Source organism: Mchenga conophoros, linkage group LG15, assembly GCF_057382185.1.
Source record: "Mchenga conophoros isolate Kocher_MC1m ecotype Shallow Benthic linkage group LG15, M_conophoros_male_GT1.1, whole genome shotgun sequence".
NCBI lineage: Eukaryota > Metazoa > Chordata > Actinopteri > Cichliformes > Cichlidae > Mchenga > Mchenga conophoros.
In genome coordinates this window covers 42,116,849-42,136,079 of record NC_140540.1, presented here as the reverse complement: position 1 = coordinate 42,136,079, position 19,231 = coordinate 42,116,849, and the positions used below count along the sequence as shown (strand labels likewise).

At 41.7% G+C, this 19,231-nt stretch overlaps 3 protein-coding genes across 3 annotated transcripts in view; 1 reads left to right on the top strand and 2 right to left on the bottom strand.

Annotated features, from left to right (window-relative positions):
- Positions 1 to 18,889, bottom strand: part of LOC146558974 (uncharacterized) — a 33,371-nt gene extending 14,482 nt beyond the window's left edge. The window contains exon 1 of the mRNA XM_085247688.1: positions 18,809 to 18,889. The gene's annotated coding sequence lies outside the window, so the exon portion shown is untranslated. The remainder of the gene's footprint in view (positions 1 to 18,808) is intronic.
- Positions 7,013 to 10,693, top strand: LOC146558976 (uncharacterized). Its single transcript, XM_085247378.1, has 2 exons — positions 7,013 to 7,488; positions 7,612 to 10,693. Exons 1-2 carry the CDS (start codon positions 7,414 to 7,416, stop codon positions 9,466 to 9,468), a joined length of 1,932 nt encoding a protein of 643 aa, XP_085103504.1. The 5' UTR covers positions 7,013 to 7,413; the 3' UTR covers positions 9,469 to 10,693.
- LOC146558975 (uncharacterized) lies at positions 10,538 to 12,474 on the bottom strand. Its single transcript, XM_085247379.1, has 2 exons — positions 12,154 to 12,474; positions 10,538 to 11,648 (listed from the first exon to the last, which is right to left on the bottom strand). Exons 1-2 carry the CDS (start codon positions 12,457 to 12,459, stop codon positions 11,313 to 11,315), a joined length of 642 nt encoding a protein of 213 aa, XP_085103505.1. The 5' UTR covers positions 12,460 to 12,474; the 3' UTR covers positions 10,538 to 11,312.
- Positions 18,890 to 19,231: the final 342 nt, after the last annotated feature.

Genomic DNA, 19,231 nt, shown 5'->3' with positions numbered 1-19,231 from the left:
AAAGAGTCTCCACACCACTGACAGAGATACGTATGGAAGCCCGTTTCCGCCACTAAAAAAAAAAAAAAGAAGATCCATAACTCGAAATTTCGACTTATTTTCTTGAAATTTCGAGTTATTTTCTCAAAATTCGGACTTATTAACTCGAAATTTCGAGTTATTAACTCGAAATTTTGAGAAAATAACTCGAAATTTCGAGTTAGCGCTGCCAATAAGAAATCTACGTGGCTGATGTCATTTCCTTGTTACCCGGAAGGATATGGTGCAAAGGGGTGCACACTCAAAACTGGATCGTGTCGTGAGCTGCTGTATTAACAACAAATGGCGCCAGGTTCTTCAGTTTTGAATGCCTTCCTACAAATGATAACTGGATAAAAGGTATATAAAAACAGTGTGACAGCGATTGTGTCATCCAGGGAAGGACGGATGTTGTTTTGCTGTGCTGTATTTTAATGTGAAGTGTACTTATTTATATTTTTATATTGCATGTACTGGTTATATTTTGTGCAGTGTTTTATTTAGATTGCATGTTTTGGTTATACCGTCAAATTGTCCTGGAGAGACTCCGCCTTTCCCCATTTTTACTAATTGGACACACCTGAGAGGAAAGGCAGTGTAATTTACAGAGTGCTGAGTGACACATAAGAGGGTTGGAGCTTGGCGTTCGAAACAGGACGGACAGCACCAGCGCACAGAGGACCAGCGCACAGGGCACCAGCGCAGAGAGTGACAGTACCAGCGGGGAGAGCGGAGACAGCACCAGCGGAAGGCACGGGACGGCTGTGCAGTTTTAAAGAAGCGGCGGGCGGAGTTGAGAGCTCTGCCCACCCGGGGTAAGTCTTCGACTTATCCCCTTTTATTGAATAAAAACTGCCGGAAGAATAGTGACTGCCGCTCCTCCCTTTCTCTAGCATATCAAGACGCTAATGCGGAAAGGAAGGAGAGGACTCCGCTGGGTTTCCCTTTTACTTCGCTGGATTTCTTAACTCCCTGGGACTTTTATGCTGTGGTGGATCCCACTGGACTTTTAATGTTGTGTTTTATTGATTTTTATTGTGTTATCCCTTGGCCAAGGTTGTTTTAATTTATCTTACATTTTTAACTATTTAAATATAATAAATTATATTTTAATTCTACAGTTTTTTAATCGTGTGCTTTCCCTTGGCGGCTCCACTGCTCTGTCCGTTTGGAGGAAGGTTTCCTTCCTTTAAAAAACGACACTGTGGAAATAAAATCAGCCTTTCCGCTCCGTTACATAATTGGCGTTGTCGACATAGGATACGGAGCCAAGAGCAGTTGGGTTAGCCAGGGGAATAGCAAATATGATGATGCCTGTATATCCCGGAGCCCCATGGCTGCCGAAGTTTAAAGGGCCTGATCAGGATGTGCAATATCAGGAGTGGAAGGAGCAGATGCGGGGGCTGCTGGGATCTCAGGACTTGCCTGAAGTGAGGAAAGTTGCTATTGTGTTGGGAGCGCTAGCAGGTGAGGCTAAACGTCAGGTCAGTGTTCTTGAAACCAGTCAAAGAGACCAAGTACAAAAAATCTTTTCTTTTTTAGACTCTTTATATGGTGATCGTGTCCCCACCCCAGTTCTTAGGTCACAGTTTTTTAGTTGCACTCAGAACTCAAGTGAAACCGTATCTTCATTTATCTTGCGGTTAAGAGAATTATACTGTAGGTTGCGAAAGCATGATCCAGATAATGTCCCCTCTGATGCAGCCCTGCGAGATCAATTGTTGCTAGGATTGCGGGAGGGCCCTGTAAGTCAGGCACTGAAGGTCTATGTGCGGCGTAATCCAGACCAAGATTTTGCTGCCATACGCCAGGAGGCACTGCTCCTAGACTCAGAACATGTACAGCCCCAGTCTGAGGTAACCTGCCTGTCTGTAAATAAGTCTCATGCTCCTTTTAAGGTTGAACAGAAAGAAGATTGGAGGCAGGTGTTAAAACAGGAGATACTGGAGGATGTTAAGGCACAAATTAAAGGATTGGCACAAGAGCTAGTAAGGGAAATTAGAGGCTCCACTCAGCCAGCTGTAGCTACTCTTCCGCCTGCACCTCAGTTTAGGAGAAGACCGCGACAATCAAATGCTAGCTGGGATGCACAAGGTCGGCCTATCTGTCGGAGGTGTAAACAAGCAGGACATATAGCTAGGTTTTGCCAGACTTCCATGTCTTCCCAGCCAAGTTTAAACTAGATGACCCTGCTGCTGAGGTCCGAGGGGCGGGGTTTTTTGGTTCACCTAAGGAATTAAGGGCCACAGAAACATTTATTGGGCAGTGTCCAACAGTGAAGATAGTGATCGAAGGGGTGGAGCTTCAAGGCTTGTTGGATACCGGGTCACAAGTGACTTTGATACAGGAGAGTCTGTTTAATGAGTATTTTTCCCAGGCTAGGCTTGAGAAAACTCCAACCGCCTTTAGGCTGAGAGCCGCCAATGGTCTGGAAATTCCCTATACCACCTATGCTGTCCTGGACATGGAAATAGAAGGTGTTAAGGTTCCTGGACGCGGGGTTGTGGTGGTAAAAGATGACCATTGCACTCACCCACTGATTATTGGTATGAATGTTGTGACTGCCTGTTGGAATGTATTTAAGTGGCCGGAAAAGACTACTCCTGCCCCACAGCAGTTAACGAATCAGCAGGCCTGGAGGACTGCCTTCGCAACATGCAGACGGATAGAAGCAAGTACAGTGGAGGATGGAATGGTGGGGTATGTACGGCTAGCTGGCCGACGCAAAATTAAAGTTCCCCCGAGGAGTGAAATAATGGTGTGGGGCCGGACTCAGACGGGTCCGCAAGGAACAGATTATTGTGCCTTGGTGGAGGCACTGCCTGAAACCCCTGATGTGGGGGTGGCGAGAACCCTTGTCATGGTAAGGGCCGGGAGAGTGCCAGTGAGGATTTGTAACCCACACCCCTATCCTCTTTTTATAGGTCGCTACCAGAAACTGGGAAAGCTATCCTGCGTGGATGAAGCTGACGTACATGGCTCACAGGACCTGAGCCTGTCCCTTGGGACGGACGGTGTGGTGGAGGTGGCCCTGGTCGATAGTGGCGCCCCCACGGAGGAGGAGAGATTACCTGGGGAGATGAATAAACTGATTGAAAGACCTGACCTGTCTGAACTGCAACAGGGCGAGCTACGTGCTTTATTGCTTAAATGGGAGAAGGTGTTCTCTAAAGATGACGAAGATTTCGGGAGGACTGACCTGGTGCATCATTGTATCCCCACAGGTGATGCAGCTCCCATTAGAGAGAGGTATCGTCCTTTGCCCCCCGCAATGTATAAGGAAATGAGGAGTCTCTTGGTAGATATGATGGCAAAGGGAGTTATCCGGGAAAGCTGTAGCCCATGGGCTGCACCCATTGTTTTGGTGAGAAAAAAGGATGGCGCCTGGAGGTTCTGTGTGGACTACAGAAAATTGAATGCGGTGACGCATAAAGATGCTTTCCCCTTGCCACGAATAGAAGAGACATTGACAAGTCTTACTCGAGCGAAGTGGTTTTCCACCCTGGACTTAGCCAGTGGATACTGGCAGGTCCAAATGGACCCGACGGACAGAGAAAAGACTGCTTTTACGACCCCAGTTGGGTTGTTTGAGTTCGAGCGGATGCCGTTTGGTCTGTGCAATGCACCCGCTACATTTCAGCGCCTGATGCAGCACTGTTTGAGTGGACAGATTGCCGAGTCTTTATTGGTGTACTTAGACGACATTATCATTTATTCACCTGACTTTTCGTCTCATTTACAGCATCTAGATGAAGTGTTTCAGAGGCTGTGGCGTCATGGGTTGAAGTTACAGCCGAACAAGTGCGAGTTCCTGCAACAAGAGGTGAAATTTCTGGGGCATGTAGTGGATAAGTATGGTGTAAGACCAGACCCGGATAAGATTTCTGCGGTGATGGATTGGCCGGTCCCTGATACCATCAGACAGGTCAGATCCTTTTTGGGCCTGGCTGGTTACTACAGACGTTTTGTGTCCGGTTTTGCTCAAATCGCACGCCCTTTAAATGCATTATTGACAGGGGTCCCTGTGAACAAGAGAACAGACTGTCGTAAAGTACAGTGGTCCCCAGAATGTCAAACGGCATTTGAGGCCCTCAAAGCAGCTTTAACGCAGGCACCTGTTTTGGCATACGCAGATTACTCTCTTCCCTTTATTGTGTATACAGATGCCAGTGGCCGCGGGCTGGGAGCCGTTCTGGCGCAGGTTCAAGAGGGCCAAGAAAGGGTAATAGCGTACGCCAGCAGAAGTTTACACCACACGGAACGGAATGACGCAAACTATAGTTCTTTCAAGTTGGAGCTGTTAGCCCTTAAGTGGGCGGTTACCGAAAAGTTTAAAGACTATCTGACTGGTGCACGATTCGTTGTGTATACTGATAATAACCCTGTGGCCCATTTACAGACTGCTCGCTTGGGCGCAGTAGAACAACGTTGGGTTGCCCAGCTGGCCTCTTTCGACTACGAGATCAAGTATCGTTCGGGTAAGAGCAATATTAATGCTGATGCCCTTTCTCGATTCCCCACTGTCCCAGCAGAGCACCTGGAGGGGGCTGGATCAGAGCGTGGAGTCACTTCAGCAGCCATTGAATTGACCTGTGAGGTAGAGGGGAGTGACTGGGCAGAAGCACAAGTTCACGATCCGGATATTCAAGTGGTAAAACAATTTCTGGAAGCTCAGGTCGCACCTACAAAGTCAGAACGTCAGGCATTGTCGCATGGTGTGCGGCGACTCCTACAGCAGCAAAAAAGACTTTCTATTAAAGACAGAGTATTGTGCCGTAAAGTGTCGGACGAATATACCCAGGAGACTCGTCATCAAGTTGTGTGTCCTAGTTCCAGGTGCCATGAGGTGTGGCGGAAGATCCATGAGGCTGCTGCCCATGCGGGGGTAGATCGAACCCTCTCTCGGATACGGCAGCGGTTCTACTGGGTTAATATGGAAGCGCAGGTACGTCAGTTTCATCTGGGTTGTGTCCCCTGTAGTCTACAAAAGGAGAGGGTAGAACCTAGGGCTCCACTGCACCCTATTTCAGTCTCATACCCTTTGGAGGTTGTAGGCATGGATTTTCTGTCCTTAGGCCGACCAACTGACACTTATCAAAACATACTTGTGGTGACTGATCTGTTTACGCGGTTCGCTTGGGCTATCCCTACAATAAACCAAACAGCAGAGACTACAGTAAAGGCTTTGTGGAAGTATGTGATACAGCCGTTTGGTTGCCCAGGCCGACTCCACTCCGACCGTGGGTCTAATTTCGAATCTGCATTAATGAAACAGCTTTGTGATACCTATGGTATAGCCAAAAGCCGTACGACACCTTACCACCCTGCAGGGAATGGTAGTGTAGAACGTTTCAATCAGACCCTATTGAACATGCTCCGCTCCCTAGAATCAGTTAGGCAGAGCCAGTGGGTAGGAAATCTGCCGGAACTCGTTCATGCTTATAATAATACTATCCATAGTTCCACAGGTTATGCGCCTGCCTATTTGATGTTTGGTCGACACTTGCGACTTCCTGTGGACGTGGTGTTAGGCGTGGCCCCCCAGCAGGCGAGGCAGGATGTAAGTGAGTGGGTGTATTCTCATCAACAGAAACTCTCCCTAGCTTACCGTTTGGCTGGGCAGAGGATGTATAGTGCGGCCTCCCAACACAAAAGCCAGTATGAGAAAAGAGGCTGTACCCTCCCATTGTTGCCCGGAGAGAGAGTCTGGGTACGTGACCGAAACAGACAGGGCAAAGGGAAACTGTGCTCCTGGTGGTCTCCTGAGCCATATGTGGTGTTGGAACAGGTGGGAGATACGGGCTTAGTGTATAAGGTCAAACCAGAAAAGGGGGGTAATATACAAACTTTACATAGGAATGCCTTAAAAGTGTGCATTGCTCCTCAAACAGACTTTACCCCTCCTACGGAGGAGCCGACCACAGGCCCTTCGGATTTCCCAGCGCCAGTGTTTTATGGATTTTTACCCCTTACTGACTGTGTGTCACCTCACCAGAGTGATTCAGGTATGTCCCTTAGACGGTCCATTAGGGCCACGCGTGGGATTCCACCAGAGCGTTATGGGGAGATGGAGCATTAGCAGGGACTGCTAATATTTCAGTGTGGGGGGATGTCATCCAGGGAAGGACGGATGTTGTTTTGCTGTGCTGTATTTTAATGTGAAGTGTACTTATTTATATTTTTATATTGCATGTACTGGTTATATTTTGTGCAGTGTTTTATTTAGATTGCATGTTTTGGTTATACCGTCAAATTGTCCTGGAGAGACTCCGCCTTTCCCCATTTTTACTAATTGGACACACCTGAGAGGAAAGGCAGTGTAATTTACAGAGTGCTGAGTGACACATAAGAGGGTTGGAGCTTGGCGTTCGAAACAGGACGGACAGCACCAGCGCACAGAGGACCAGCGCACAGGGCACCAGCGCAGAGAGTGACAGTACCAGCGGGGAGAGCGGAGACAGCACCAGCGGAAGGCACGGGACGGCTGTGTGGCTTTGCAGTTTTAAAGAAGCGGCGGGCGGAGTTGAGAGCTCTGCCCACCCGGGGTAAGTCTTCGACTTATCCCCTTTTATTGAATAAAAACTGCCGGAAGAATAGTGACTGCCGCTCCTCCCTTTCTCTAGCATATCAAGACGCTAATGCGGAAAGGAAGGAGAGGACTCCGCTGGGTTTCCCTTTTACTTCGCTGGATTTCTTAACTCCCTGGGACTTTTATGCTGTGGTGGATCCCACTGGACTTTTAATGTTGTGTTTTATTGATTTTTATTGTGTTATCCCTTGGCCAAGGTTGTTTTAATTTATCTTACATTTTTAACTATTTAAATATAATAAATTATATTTTAATTCTACAGTTTTTTAATCGTGTGCTTTCCCTTGGCGGCTCCACTGCTCTGTCCGTTTGGAGGAAGGTTTCCTTCCTTTAAAAAACGACACTGTGGAAATAAAATCAGCCTTTCCGCTCCGTTACAATTGTTACATACAAAGTTGAATAGAATGCAACGTCAGGGTTAACCAAAGGTACCTATAAGGTTTCTGTTACACGCTAATGACACCTGTTACGTCTGATGAAACAGACGTTTTGCTGAAAGCATGCGTAATAAGTATACAGCACTGTATAAAACAAAATCACAAATCACCCAAAACAGGGAATATGACTGACAACTATATAAATAAGGAACAAAACCAATAAAACTGTAACCAGACAACTGAGAAAATGTGGGATTGACTGTATTGTGATGCTGATTGTAGTTACAGTGCAAATGGACACTTAAAAATGCAGTTCCCACTTCTCCACCATAGTCAGAGCTCATAATGTAGGTAGGCACAGATACTTTGACGATAATATGGTGGCTTTATTTTAATTTTGTAATTTTAATTTACATCCTTCCTTACAGCATGGGAGACTTGACTGAATTCTTGAAACAAAGAGAAGTCTCTGAGGAAATTATACAGACCTTGGAGAATGAGAAGGTACTTAATTCCAACAAGATACTGGTTGAAATGCAACTTTTCCTCATTGTTCTTAAGTTAAAAATAGAATTGTATTTTCAAGGCTGGTTGTTTCAATAAATTAAATTATTTTTCCATCTTTAGATTGATGCCAGTGTCATAAGTCTAATGACAGATGAGGAGCTGAAGACTTATTTGCCATCATACGGTGATCGTCTAGCAGTATTTGGATTTTGCAGACGGAGGGGCAGCAGCCGCAAGTCAGCGCTTTTTGAACGGCTGAAATCCAAACTGTCCAAAAGAAAATTATCTGAAGAGGATGGCAGTAGCACACGGCAAGAAGAACATTCCCAAACAACCCATAAAAGAAATGCTCTGAAGAGAAATAGAAAAATAGAAATAGGATGGATGCATTATGATGAAGACACTGAGGTTTTCAAGCAGGTTAGAGCTAGACGAGGAGGAGGAACAAGAAAAATAGACATCTGCAAGGATGCCAAGAAAAGGGACATATTACAGGTTGCAACAGGCCTGTTCTTTCCAGATGGAGGAAACATTCAGGGGCCCTTAACAGATTTTGACTGTGATCTGAAGGATTATCAAGAGATGATAGTCGATGATGCATTGACAGTAGGAGAACTTTATCATGTCACAAAACTTAATATCCTCAGGTTCTACCTCACCACAAAGAAAAAACAAAATGACAGCCTTCAGAGCTCCAACCCAGGTTTGCATCCATCTTCAGAAATTGAAGCGAGTCCTCAAAACCAAACCTCTTCTTTTACTGTCACTACAGTCCAAACATCTGCTCCATTTGAAACAATCAGCCATGATGTGACATACATTGAAGACACTCCAAACGATAACCTTCCACAATCTTCCACGCAGTCTCTAAGCGCTAACACTTCTCACAGCAGTGACATTATTTTTGTTGGCCCCTTTTCTGACAGTGAGCCAATAAATTTGGATGACACCCTGATTTTTTCTCCACAACCTGGTCCATCCAGTGAGAGAGTGAGGAGAGTAGTGGTGGTCCACAGAGGGCAGGTAATGTCAGAGCTCATTTCACATTTTAGTGATAAGGACCTTGAAGATGTCGACATCAAAATCCAGGTCTTACTGCCTGATGGAACACCTGAAATGGCCCATGACAATGGGGGAGTTGTGAGAGACTGTCTTTCAGAATTCTGGAAAGAATTCTATGACCAGTGCACCACTGGAAACGTTTACAAAGTGCCCTTCTTAAGGCATGATCTTGGGCAACCGGAGTGGGAGAGTGTGGGCAGAATCATTGCATTTGGATGGGTTAGAGAGAAATATCTGCCTGTGAAAATTGCACCTGCCATTCTGGAACAAGCTGCCTTTGGATATGTAAAGAGTGATATTGTGGAGAATTTCCTTAAGTTCATGCCTGACTCTGAGCGTACAGTGTTAGAGGCGTGGCGATCAGACTTTAGCACCGTGGACCAAGAAGAACTTATAGACATACTTGATAACCACAGCTGCAGAAAGATACCAACAGCCTGCAATGCCACTGAAGTCCTATTGGAGCTTGCACACAAAACACTTGTCCAAGAGCCTGCCTATGTTATTGAACAGTGGGCAAGAACACTCAGCACTGCATGGGAAAGCCTTTGTGATCTATCTTCAGTTTATGAAACCCTCCAACCAACTGTGAGAAAAGTTCTCAAGTGTCTCACTTTCCCTGAAACAATGACGGCTCACCAGAAGCTGATTCAGAAATATCTAACTACATATGTGAAGAATGCTGAGAAGGAACATTTGTGTTTGTTCCTCAGGTTTTGCACAGGTTCAGATTTACATCTGGGAAAGAACATCATCATTGGGTTTAACGAACTGAAAGGTTTCCAGAGACGACCTGTGGCACACACATGTGGGTGTGTACTGGAGCTGTCGATAAATTATGACAGCTATCCTGACTTCAGATCGGAGATGAACAGTGTGTTGGAATCAAATGTGTGGGTTATGGACATTATCTAAAGGTTTGATTCACGGACAATGGCTTAAAAGCCATTGTTGTTTTACAACAGATTATATTTGAGTTGTGAACTAAGACTAAAGTGTTCCCATGTGAATGTCACAGCAAAGGTTTCAGGTGTTTAAAAACTGAGTTCCAAGAAAAAGTATTTGGTGAAATACCACTGTAATGCAATTTGAGGTACTTCTTTGTGTTTCTGTGTTTTCCTATTACAACTGAGGCAATATTTTTCTAAACACTTGTGAAATGCATTTCTGCAGAGGTCTCAGAGTGGCAGTCTGGAGACCATTTATAAGCATTCCCATTTCCTCAGTCAGCATGTGTGCATGTGAACAATGAAAGCAGTTTTTCCACCTTTTATTCATTTTTTCTATTATTTGAATCCAAAATCAACTTTAAAAAATGCATTAGGTTAATTTTAATTTGTCAAATTTTATTAATGTAATGTCAAAAGATGACATGTATTGTAGTGGTTCACCAGAAAATTAGAGATTGAGACCCCTGCAATATGTAGTGTATAGTACATGTAGGAGATATATGCAATATCTCCTACATGTTTTATCATCGTGCACACATTTTACAGTTTACAAGTCAGGTTTTACTTTATCATTGTATTTTATTACAGTTATGTTTGTACAGTTCTGTTTAGCCATCTGGGTTATGGTGACTTTTGCTAAATTGAATGGCCATAAGGCACACCTATATGCTTTTATTTTGGATTTCTGTGAAATCAGCAATTGCTTAGCTGAAGGTTGATTTTTGGTTGGCTTTTCCTGATTTTTGTAATGGAAAAAAACCCCTGTGTATCATAGCCCCCTTTTTCAAAACTACATAGCCGATGGGGTAGTTATTTAAAAGATATTTTCCTATATTTCTGTTTTCATGTTTGAGCCTAATGTATTTGCTTCATAGTGGTTTTAGACCACACGTTCTTATTCTTTAATTGTAGGATATTGTTATCAGATCTTGCCATATTATCCTCAATCTCTTTTTATTGTCCCATTCTTTTTGTATTTTTAATAATAATTGAACTTTTGCAAAACATATTGCATATTTTTGTTGAGTGTATTATCGTACTTTTTCCAAGTCTTGTGCTTGCAATTAGCTTTTTATAAGAATACTTTAAGGTTTTTTGTGTTACTGTAAATACAGTACAGTTATTTTGTTTTAAGACAAGATGATGGCAAAAGATCTGTGTTTTATAATAAAGTGTTCAATGAGACAAATTACATCTTTAATTTTGGTAATTTCTGGGTTTTTATTATTCTGAGGCGCAATCCGAAAAAAAAAAGGTCCATAAATCTCACTCAGTTAGGTTATCCATATGCTAAAAAATATATAATTATACTGCCCATAATCAGGAAAACAGTCAGTATATATAAAAAGTCTCAGCAGTGGAAAAAAATGACAGTGAAAAATTTTTTTACTGCTACATAACCAGATATTTCAAAACATCAATAATTACTCAAATAAAAAGAAAGATGAAAAAGCATATTTACAAAAAGTTGAAATCATAATTCCAAGGAGACATGCGCTGCATATCCTCCAAATAGCAGGTCTAACAGACATTATGTTTACATATGTTTTAATAATAAGGCTTTTAAAACAAAAAATTGGTTTGTTAATTGAAATAAACCATCCAAAAAAAAAAACAACCCTCCAAAAATTAAATACAATTTTTATAGCCTTTTTCAATTGGCCCTGTTCGTGAAATACATTTTCAGGCCCTCAAAACCCATGTATGTGTGCCCCAAAAACGACAACCATCCAAAAATTAATAACTCATAAAAGTTTACAATTTAAATATGAAAATACAGAATTAAAAATGCATAACGATGTCTAACCTTTAAGGCAAAAGCTCCAACTCAGTAAGCATCAACTGCCTTAGCTTTACATACAGATCCACTGTATGAAACACATCATCTGAGAAATCCAGGTTATGTTCTGACATGAGTTCTACACAGAGATGAAAGACATCCTCTTCACATGGAAAGTCTTTGAACACGCATTCTTCAAGGCAGGCTTCAACTTTGTCCATATTGACATGTTTGAGACAGTCCCTCGCGCCATAAATGTCTGGGAGGGCATACATAAAAGATGGTCGGCCATGAGGACTTCGGGAGTTGTGGACTGGGCGCATTCTGTGGTCATTCCAGGCCAAAGCAACTTCATTTAATTCTTCCTAGATGAAAACAAAATGAACAAAAGAAACATTTTCAGGCATACAATATGAAAATGTTAATGTACAAAAGCACAACTAACTTCTACATTGATTTTCTTAGCTTACACACCATTAATTTAGCTTTGAGCTACATTAATGATATATATCCGTATATATACACACACACATACCTATACACACACACACACACACACACACACACACATCATGAACAGACAGATACTTATTTACTTAGTTTTGACCCACCAAAAATGCTAACCGAGTACAGAGAGAGGCCTAAACACATAAATAATCAATGTGTTATAATGTATAATTGTGTTCCTTGATATATATGTGGAATTTTTTTTTTAACAAAACAGTTTAAAAAAAAAAAAAAAAAAAGCACTACTTTTCACGTGTACTTTAATATATCTGATGTTTCTATAATATACAAAGGCCGTGTGAGTTGTTACAAATTAAACAGTTACAATACATGTCGTTTACACAATCACCTATGTAAACTCACCTGTATAATGTGAAGAAAACAGAACTGGACCAATGATTTGTCCAAGAAAGAGTCTGAGAAGTGGCCATCCTCTCTTAGTTTGTCAAATAGTTCAATCCAGTACTGGATACACTGGCTTCGTAAGATTAGCCACCATCTTTCAATGCGTTGATTTCCTGTACTTGCTCCAAATATGACGTGCTCTCTTTCTGGTTCATTGTCTGTAAAGTGCAAAAATCGTTGCATGTGAGCCACATGGACGTTTTCTGTTCCTAGATCTAATCTCACTCGATCAGGGCAACCACCTTGTTGAATCACGGCATCCATGAAGTAGCCAGCAATTACTCTCGGGTCATTATTTGTCTTGTAAGCGTCTAGCCATATTATACTCCTTGAAAATCCGTCAATGCATCCACTGATTGCAATCCCAAATGGCTTCAGTTTATCGTAGCCGTCGATATGCCACACATAGTTGGGGCCTCTGCTATGATACACTCGCCTCCGCAGTCGTCTACGTGACCTCAAATCCACACCTTCTCCATCGAATAAACGGAGCAGAAGACGAACGGTTTCTCTGTCAGTAACAATGCCATTCATCCAACACTTCTGGTGCATCCAACGATACCCATGACACTGTCCTGAGGTTGCCAATTGTGCTTGTATAAAAGCTGCCACCTCTCCCACCTCTGTTTTGTTCTTTCTGCGCCAAAGTCGGTTGTTGTGTAAAATCCTTTCAAGTGTACGGAGGCTGATAGTAATGCCATGTGATTCAGCTAATAACGCAAGAATCTCCTCATTTGTGAAGCCACGCTTAAAATACTCAGCAATTTGTGAATTCATGATCCGTATCTATAATTAGCATTTCTGTAGCATTTGTAGCTGAGGGCTTCAGCTTCCGGGTAACACGGAAATGACGTCATTCACATAGATTACTGATTGGCAGAGCTAACTAGAAATTATGAGAAAATAACTCAAAATTTCGAGTTATTTTTCTCATAATTTCGAGTTATTAAGTCGAAATTTCGAGTTGCTAAGTTGAAATTTCGAGAAAATAAGTCGAAATTTCGAGAAAGATAACTCGAAATTTTGAGTTAAGTATCCTTTTTTTTTTTTTTTTAGTGGCGGAAACGGGCTTCCATAGATACGAGAGGCACAGTGAAGTGAACGAATACAGTAAGACTGCTCATCAGCTGCTCATCTCTTTTTCTTTGGCCACCTTGGGTCCATCGGAGCAAGCTGGAAGCACAAAGCTAGACGATCTCTATTCACATGTAGATTTTATTATTCATTTATCTGCATTGCTGCTTTTTTCCATCTGTACATTTATTCTTTGGTTTTTAAACATTTTCTGACCCTGAGGGCCAACTTAAAATGTGCAGTTTCACTCCATGTTTTTGCTCAGATCCACACCTGCGGTGGTTGTTTGACCCCACTACAGAGGCCAGCCCCACAGTGTACAGTGACTGGTGTGATAAACAGCACATAGAGCTAATTCTTCAGACTGTGACTCTACAAAACCACTACAAAAGAAAACAGGATAGAAGGATGCCTCATTCAGCCCCAGTGAAATCCCTTCAAATGTGCACCTAAGCTCGTTCATTGTGTCTCTTTAATAGGTCCAGTTTTGGCTGCAACTCCCAACATGCCAGAGAACTCAGAGCCAGTTGGTCTCTGTTCCAATAAGAACCATGTTGTTCGTTCCTGTAATGTTGGCAACATCATTGCACAGTATAATAGGTTCCAGCGTGCTGGCCATTTTGCCAACCACGTGTAGAATCAAACGATATAGAAAACATGACAGAAACGTGATGTCTGTGTTCACTGCATTAACGTAAAGATGTTCCTAACGCCACACACGGTGTTTTATATCACCTCATAATTTATTCAACAAACCTGTTTGTCACTTTTGCTCAGTAATATTAGATGAAGTTAAAATTCGTAAATCATAGAAAGCTTCTTCGACCGTGAGATCAGCCATGCAGACCTCCGAAGAAGAACAATTCAGGTTTAGAAATGAAACTGATGGTAACTGCTTGGCCCCGAGGGGGGTTCTTCCTACAATATACTCAGCAATAGCCAGTAGTCTGCATTGGAAGAGTGTGTTTAGAAGATTAGAACTGCACAGTATTTCATGCGCAGTACAGAAGGATCTGCACCCTGTACAGTCGGGTCATGGCCTTAAGGACCCTAAATGCTTTCAGGTATCAGAGCTTTACATATGAAGAAGCTTCATTAATGTATTTTCGGTCATTCTTTGTTCTACCAAGCAAAATGTCTTGTCAGAAGCAAAGGGAGGAACAATGGCAGCGAGCAGTAAGTGGTAAAAGAAAGACAAGAGGCTTGAGGGGAGACGGGGAAGATGGGGAAGGTGAAATGAGGTGAGAGTGAGTTTGGGATGCTTTAGATGATCAGAGCGAGACGTCCCACTGGGGCTGTTAACCAGATGACAGTAGAGGGACCTAATTATGGAGAAATCACACACTTAGCTTCACAGCCTCGCCTTGCTGCAGGAGATGGCTGAGGGTGGGCATGGAGTCTAACTTTGTGCTCTGCTTTGGGCCCATCTCTTGCTCATAAATGATTCATCAATCCTCTCCAATCATTTCCATTTCAATTCATCTTCAGCCCCACTTTCAGCCAAAAATACCCTAATATTATTTTACTTCGTTTTACAGAGTCACGCTGAGTTGCTGTGTAATGTTTTCAGTGATATTTGGAGGCTATTTAAATCAATCTTATCTTCAAGCAGGCGTCAGCGTGGCGCCACAGACGCAGACTCAGACAGGCACAAGTTTAAATGCCCTGCTATCAGGCTTCACTAAATCTGTTAGACATTATTAATTACCTGCTTACTAATGCAATGACTAACATGAGATTAAATTAGTCCAACAGAGCATAATCTCATTACTTTCAGACACTATTACAATTATAATACCAAATATAGCTGCAAGTCATCTGTAAGGGTCTGGGCGTAATACGTCTCTCTGACTCAGCGTGCTTTAGGAAGTCTGAAGAAATAGCCTGCAGTGTAGTCTTCTTTACTTTAAGATTGAAACATGATCGTTTTCATATTGACCTATGCTGCGTAACGCCAAGTGTAACCAAATCACAAAGACTGCTGGACGTTTTTAAATCTTGACGTGCTGTGTCACAGCATGTCAGGATTTCCACTGGCTCAACATGTGATGGATTAAGGACCAGAATTTTGTTTTATTCCACAAAGTAGCCCAAGTCACATTTATGAGTGGCACTCTTGTGATCAGTACAGCTTTCTTTTTTATTAATGCATTTTTTATTTATTTTGAGGAAACATTAGCTGCGGGTCTTCTGCTCGGAGGATCCCATACGTCTGTTAAATATGAAATGATGTCACAGCTCAAATTGATGAAGACAGCTGATGGTTCCCATCGTCAGTGTAAGGCACTTTGTGGGAGATGAGTTTACTGTTACTCCTAAATAGATAATGAGCTACACAAACACCATGACAATATTACCATTCTGCATCTTGCGACTGTTCCCACATGTATATTACATTACACTGACAGCATGCATCTTTCAAAACATTTTTTGCTTGTTGTTGTTTCAGTGTCATTATATTAGAGTGTCTTGAAAAGCTCCAGTTTAAGCAATAAGATTACATAAGACATCATCAATCTAATCTTACACAACACATGTTCAGGCTGCTGCACATGCAACCTGCCTTTATAGCAGCAGCTTCACATTAAAAGGGAGAAAATGTCATGCTGAACATCTCATGAGTTAATAAGGAAATTAGAAGAAGAGTCATTTTGACATTTTTCAAGAATATATTTTGTTATCAATGTGACTCTATAATGAGATGATTAAACCAAACATGGTAAACATGTTACAGCTAGTGAAAGGTTCCGCCTGTGATTGTGGTCTCGCACTGACACATGTTGTATTAATGAATGATTCTCAATTGGCTTTTTGTACTATTTTGTGGAACACAGTTTATCTGTAATAATAATAATGCTATAAAACTTACAGTTTAAATATTGTTTCACACATGATTCAGATTTATTACATTTTATGTTCAGTGTTTCTATCCTGTGAGTAATGACCAAAAAATGAGATTGCAGCTCCAAATAAGATTCCTCCGAATGGTGGCTGCAGTCATCCTGATGTAAAGTGAGGAAGCTTAGAGTAGAGTCACTACTCAGGTGTTTTGCACATTACAAAACATCCTGGTGCCTGAACAACTATCTGGTTTCTTTCGATGTGTCTAAGTCAGGTGTTTTGAGGATGATGTGGAGGAAGGCCCAGGGCAGAACAATAAAACTGTGCACAGTCTCAGTCGCATCAAAAAAGGAAATAGAGGAACACATCGCTGGTGTTGCAAAGTGTTAAAAAGCTATTTTTTCCCAAAATACCTGTGTACATGTGGACACATATTTTCTCCAGATTGGAAATTAAAGTTGGCCTTTGATATGAAAACGCTTAAGTTTGATGCTAGAAATGTGTCTTTGCAGTGAAAATATTTCTAATGCAGACTGAGTGAAAACCATGCCACAGTATTCAGAATAGTCCAGTTTATGCACCACGTGAAAGCACAATGTCTCACTGTTCAAGGAGTGTAAACCATTACGAGACCAGTACCACCCCAGCAGCTACAGTGCCTCACTCACTAAAATGAGCCATGAACTTCTCCAACAGGGTTTAATTAAATTTATGATCAGGTCATCACACAGGCCAAAATGACTACTTTACTTTGAAAAATTAGTTATAGTTACTTCTTCAAAAAAGTAACCAAGTTACTGAGTTACAATATTATAAAAGCAACTAATTACTGGGTAAAGTAACTATTGTGTTACTTAAAAAAAAGTTTAACCCTCTGGGGTCCAGGGTATAATTGGGCATTTTTGACTACTTTTGATTTGACCTCTGCATTTCACCTATAAAAACTATTTACCTCGTTTTGTTTGGTATCATTCTTTTGAGCATAGCTATTATTTTTTATTATTTTTTCATTTGGACTGTGTTAACACAGCTGATCTTAAAATCAGACAAAAAAAAAGACATTAAATGAAGTTGAAAAAAGTTCTATTTTTTACTGTAACAACTACAAATGTGTTTAAGGAATCATTTTCCTGAAATGCAAATATAAATTGTAAATTTAAAAACCTTTGCACAAGTTTTGCAAACAACAAAGTTATTTGCACCTAAAAATGCAGCCAAGGCATTTTTTTTATAACCATTTCAAACTATTTACAGAACAATCAGCTGTTCTGCATCAAATAAGATGCGACAGAAATTATTTGTGCCACTCCAAAAAATAATTTCTGTCCACTATAAAGGAGAACATCACAGCCTGCAGGCCTGAGAGGTGGATCGCCCCTCCAGCGTTTACACTGCAATCTGTGACATTCGCCTCATTGTTCTGACACAGAAAACTATTCACCACACTACACACTACCTACACAAGTAAACACAGTAACTACACACTCCAAACATGCTTAATGTCACAAATCTCTCACATCTCATAACTCTCTCTCTCTTTTTTCCTCTGTCTTTCTTCCTCTCTCTCTCTCTCTCGCCGCCGTCACTCCTGAAACGTCCCCCTCTTCCAAAACAACCAAACACCACATTGTCATATCATTTTTTGATTGGTCGACGTGGTACGTTTTGCCACCAATAGGAAATGGCTGTTTTTTCATTTCTTTTCTTTCTCACAAGCAGAGAGTGCTTGCGAGCGCTGTTCTTAAATAGTAAACGTGACGATAACATTCAGTAAAAAAGATCGTCTCAGCTAGCTTAACTCAATTTTTTTGTTTGTGATTTTATCCTGAAAACTAGATGAATAATTTGTCTTTAATAGAGCAAAGGATCTCTGCCCTCTAGCAGAATGGTAAAACGGTAAATAGCAGCTGGACTATGTGTTAATCACTCTGCATCTACAGAAGAGCTCGATGTTATTGTGCCATGGCCAGGACCAGCCTAATCCCAGGCTTTGGAGCGCATTAAGGGCCACATCAAAGGCTCTGATGAGTCCACTTCACTCCACAGTCCAAATGAGCAAGCACTAAAAAAGTGTCCTTATCTCACCTCGCGCTCTGAAGACATCCAGCTGACATCCAGATGAACAGGACTTTATTCCATGAAGGAGAAGCTTCCAGGCTCCATCAACCTTCAGGAGAATCAACCAGACCATGGAGGGTGTTTTGGAAACACAAGGACTTTACTGGAGGGGCGGTTTACACCCTAATAGACTCTGTTCTAGCACGTTCACAAAGCTGCACCTGTCTATAGCCATTCATGCACCATCCAACCACCACAATCACTGTTCAAACATCACTCCCTCAGGTGAGTCAGCAGTATGTGATGTCCTCTGTGTTGAAGGCTAACCCTAACCCTAAACAAATCTGTCAAGCAAAAGCAGTTGCATTTAATAAAATTGGATAAACAAAAACTTTACTTTTCAGTAGATTTGTTGTAAGATAAATAAATACAAAGAGCAAAATAAAAGAAATTAAACATTTTTGACTGATCCTCTGTTTTCATCACCCATTTTAGGAGCTGCCACTGGAGTCATTTTACTCGGGCCAGCACAGCGCAGTGTCCCTGACACACACACACACACACACACACATACAAACCACCACCACCACCAACAACAACAACTTATAATTGGTTTGGTTTATGTACAAGGAATACTCACTTTTCTCCGTGGCGCTCCATCACGTGTAAAATAAGTATCCGGACCCTCCATCCTTCACGTACGGATATGTGCAGGTTTTCTTCAAGACTGGCAACCAAAGATCTCCCCCTCAGGTGAACCTCACGGATGTTCAAAGTTAAATAATTAAAGTTAAAACCTTTTTCATGTTAAATTTGAAATAATTAAATATGCTTGTGATGGCTGCAGTTACAGCCACACGGTGGTAATATCTACTAGAGATGGTATGATACCACTTGTTAATGTCCGATACCGATTCTGATATCATAAATTTGGATATCTGCTGATACTGATATGAATCCGATATAGTGTGTTTTTAATCAATAAAACTGTTTTTTATAAATATCTTACTGCATTTTGTTCATACTCAAGCTTTAAGAAACAAGAGACTGAAGTTATTCTGTT

Coding starts and splice junctions, on each gene's coding strand:
- LOC146558976 (XM_085247378.1), top strand. CDS start 7,414: ATGGGAGACTTGACTGAATTCTTGAAACAAAGAGAAGTCTCTGAGGAA. Junction 7,489..7,611: donor AGACCTTGGAGAATGAGAAG/GTACTTAATTCC, acceptor TTCCATCTTTAG/ATTGATGCCAGTGTCATAAG.
- LOC146558975 (XM_085247379.1), bottom strand. CDS start 12,459: ATGGATGCCGTGATTCAACAAGGTGGTTGCCCTGATCGAGTGAGATTA. Junction 11,649..12,153: donor GTTTTCTTCACATTATACAG/GTGAGTTTACAT, acceptor GTTTTCATCTAG/GAAGAATTAAATGAAGTTGC.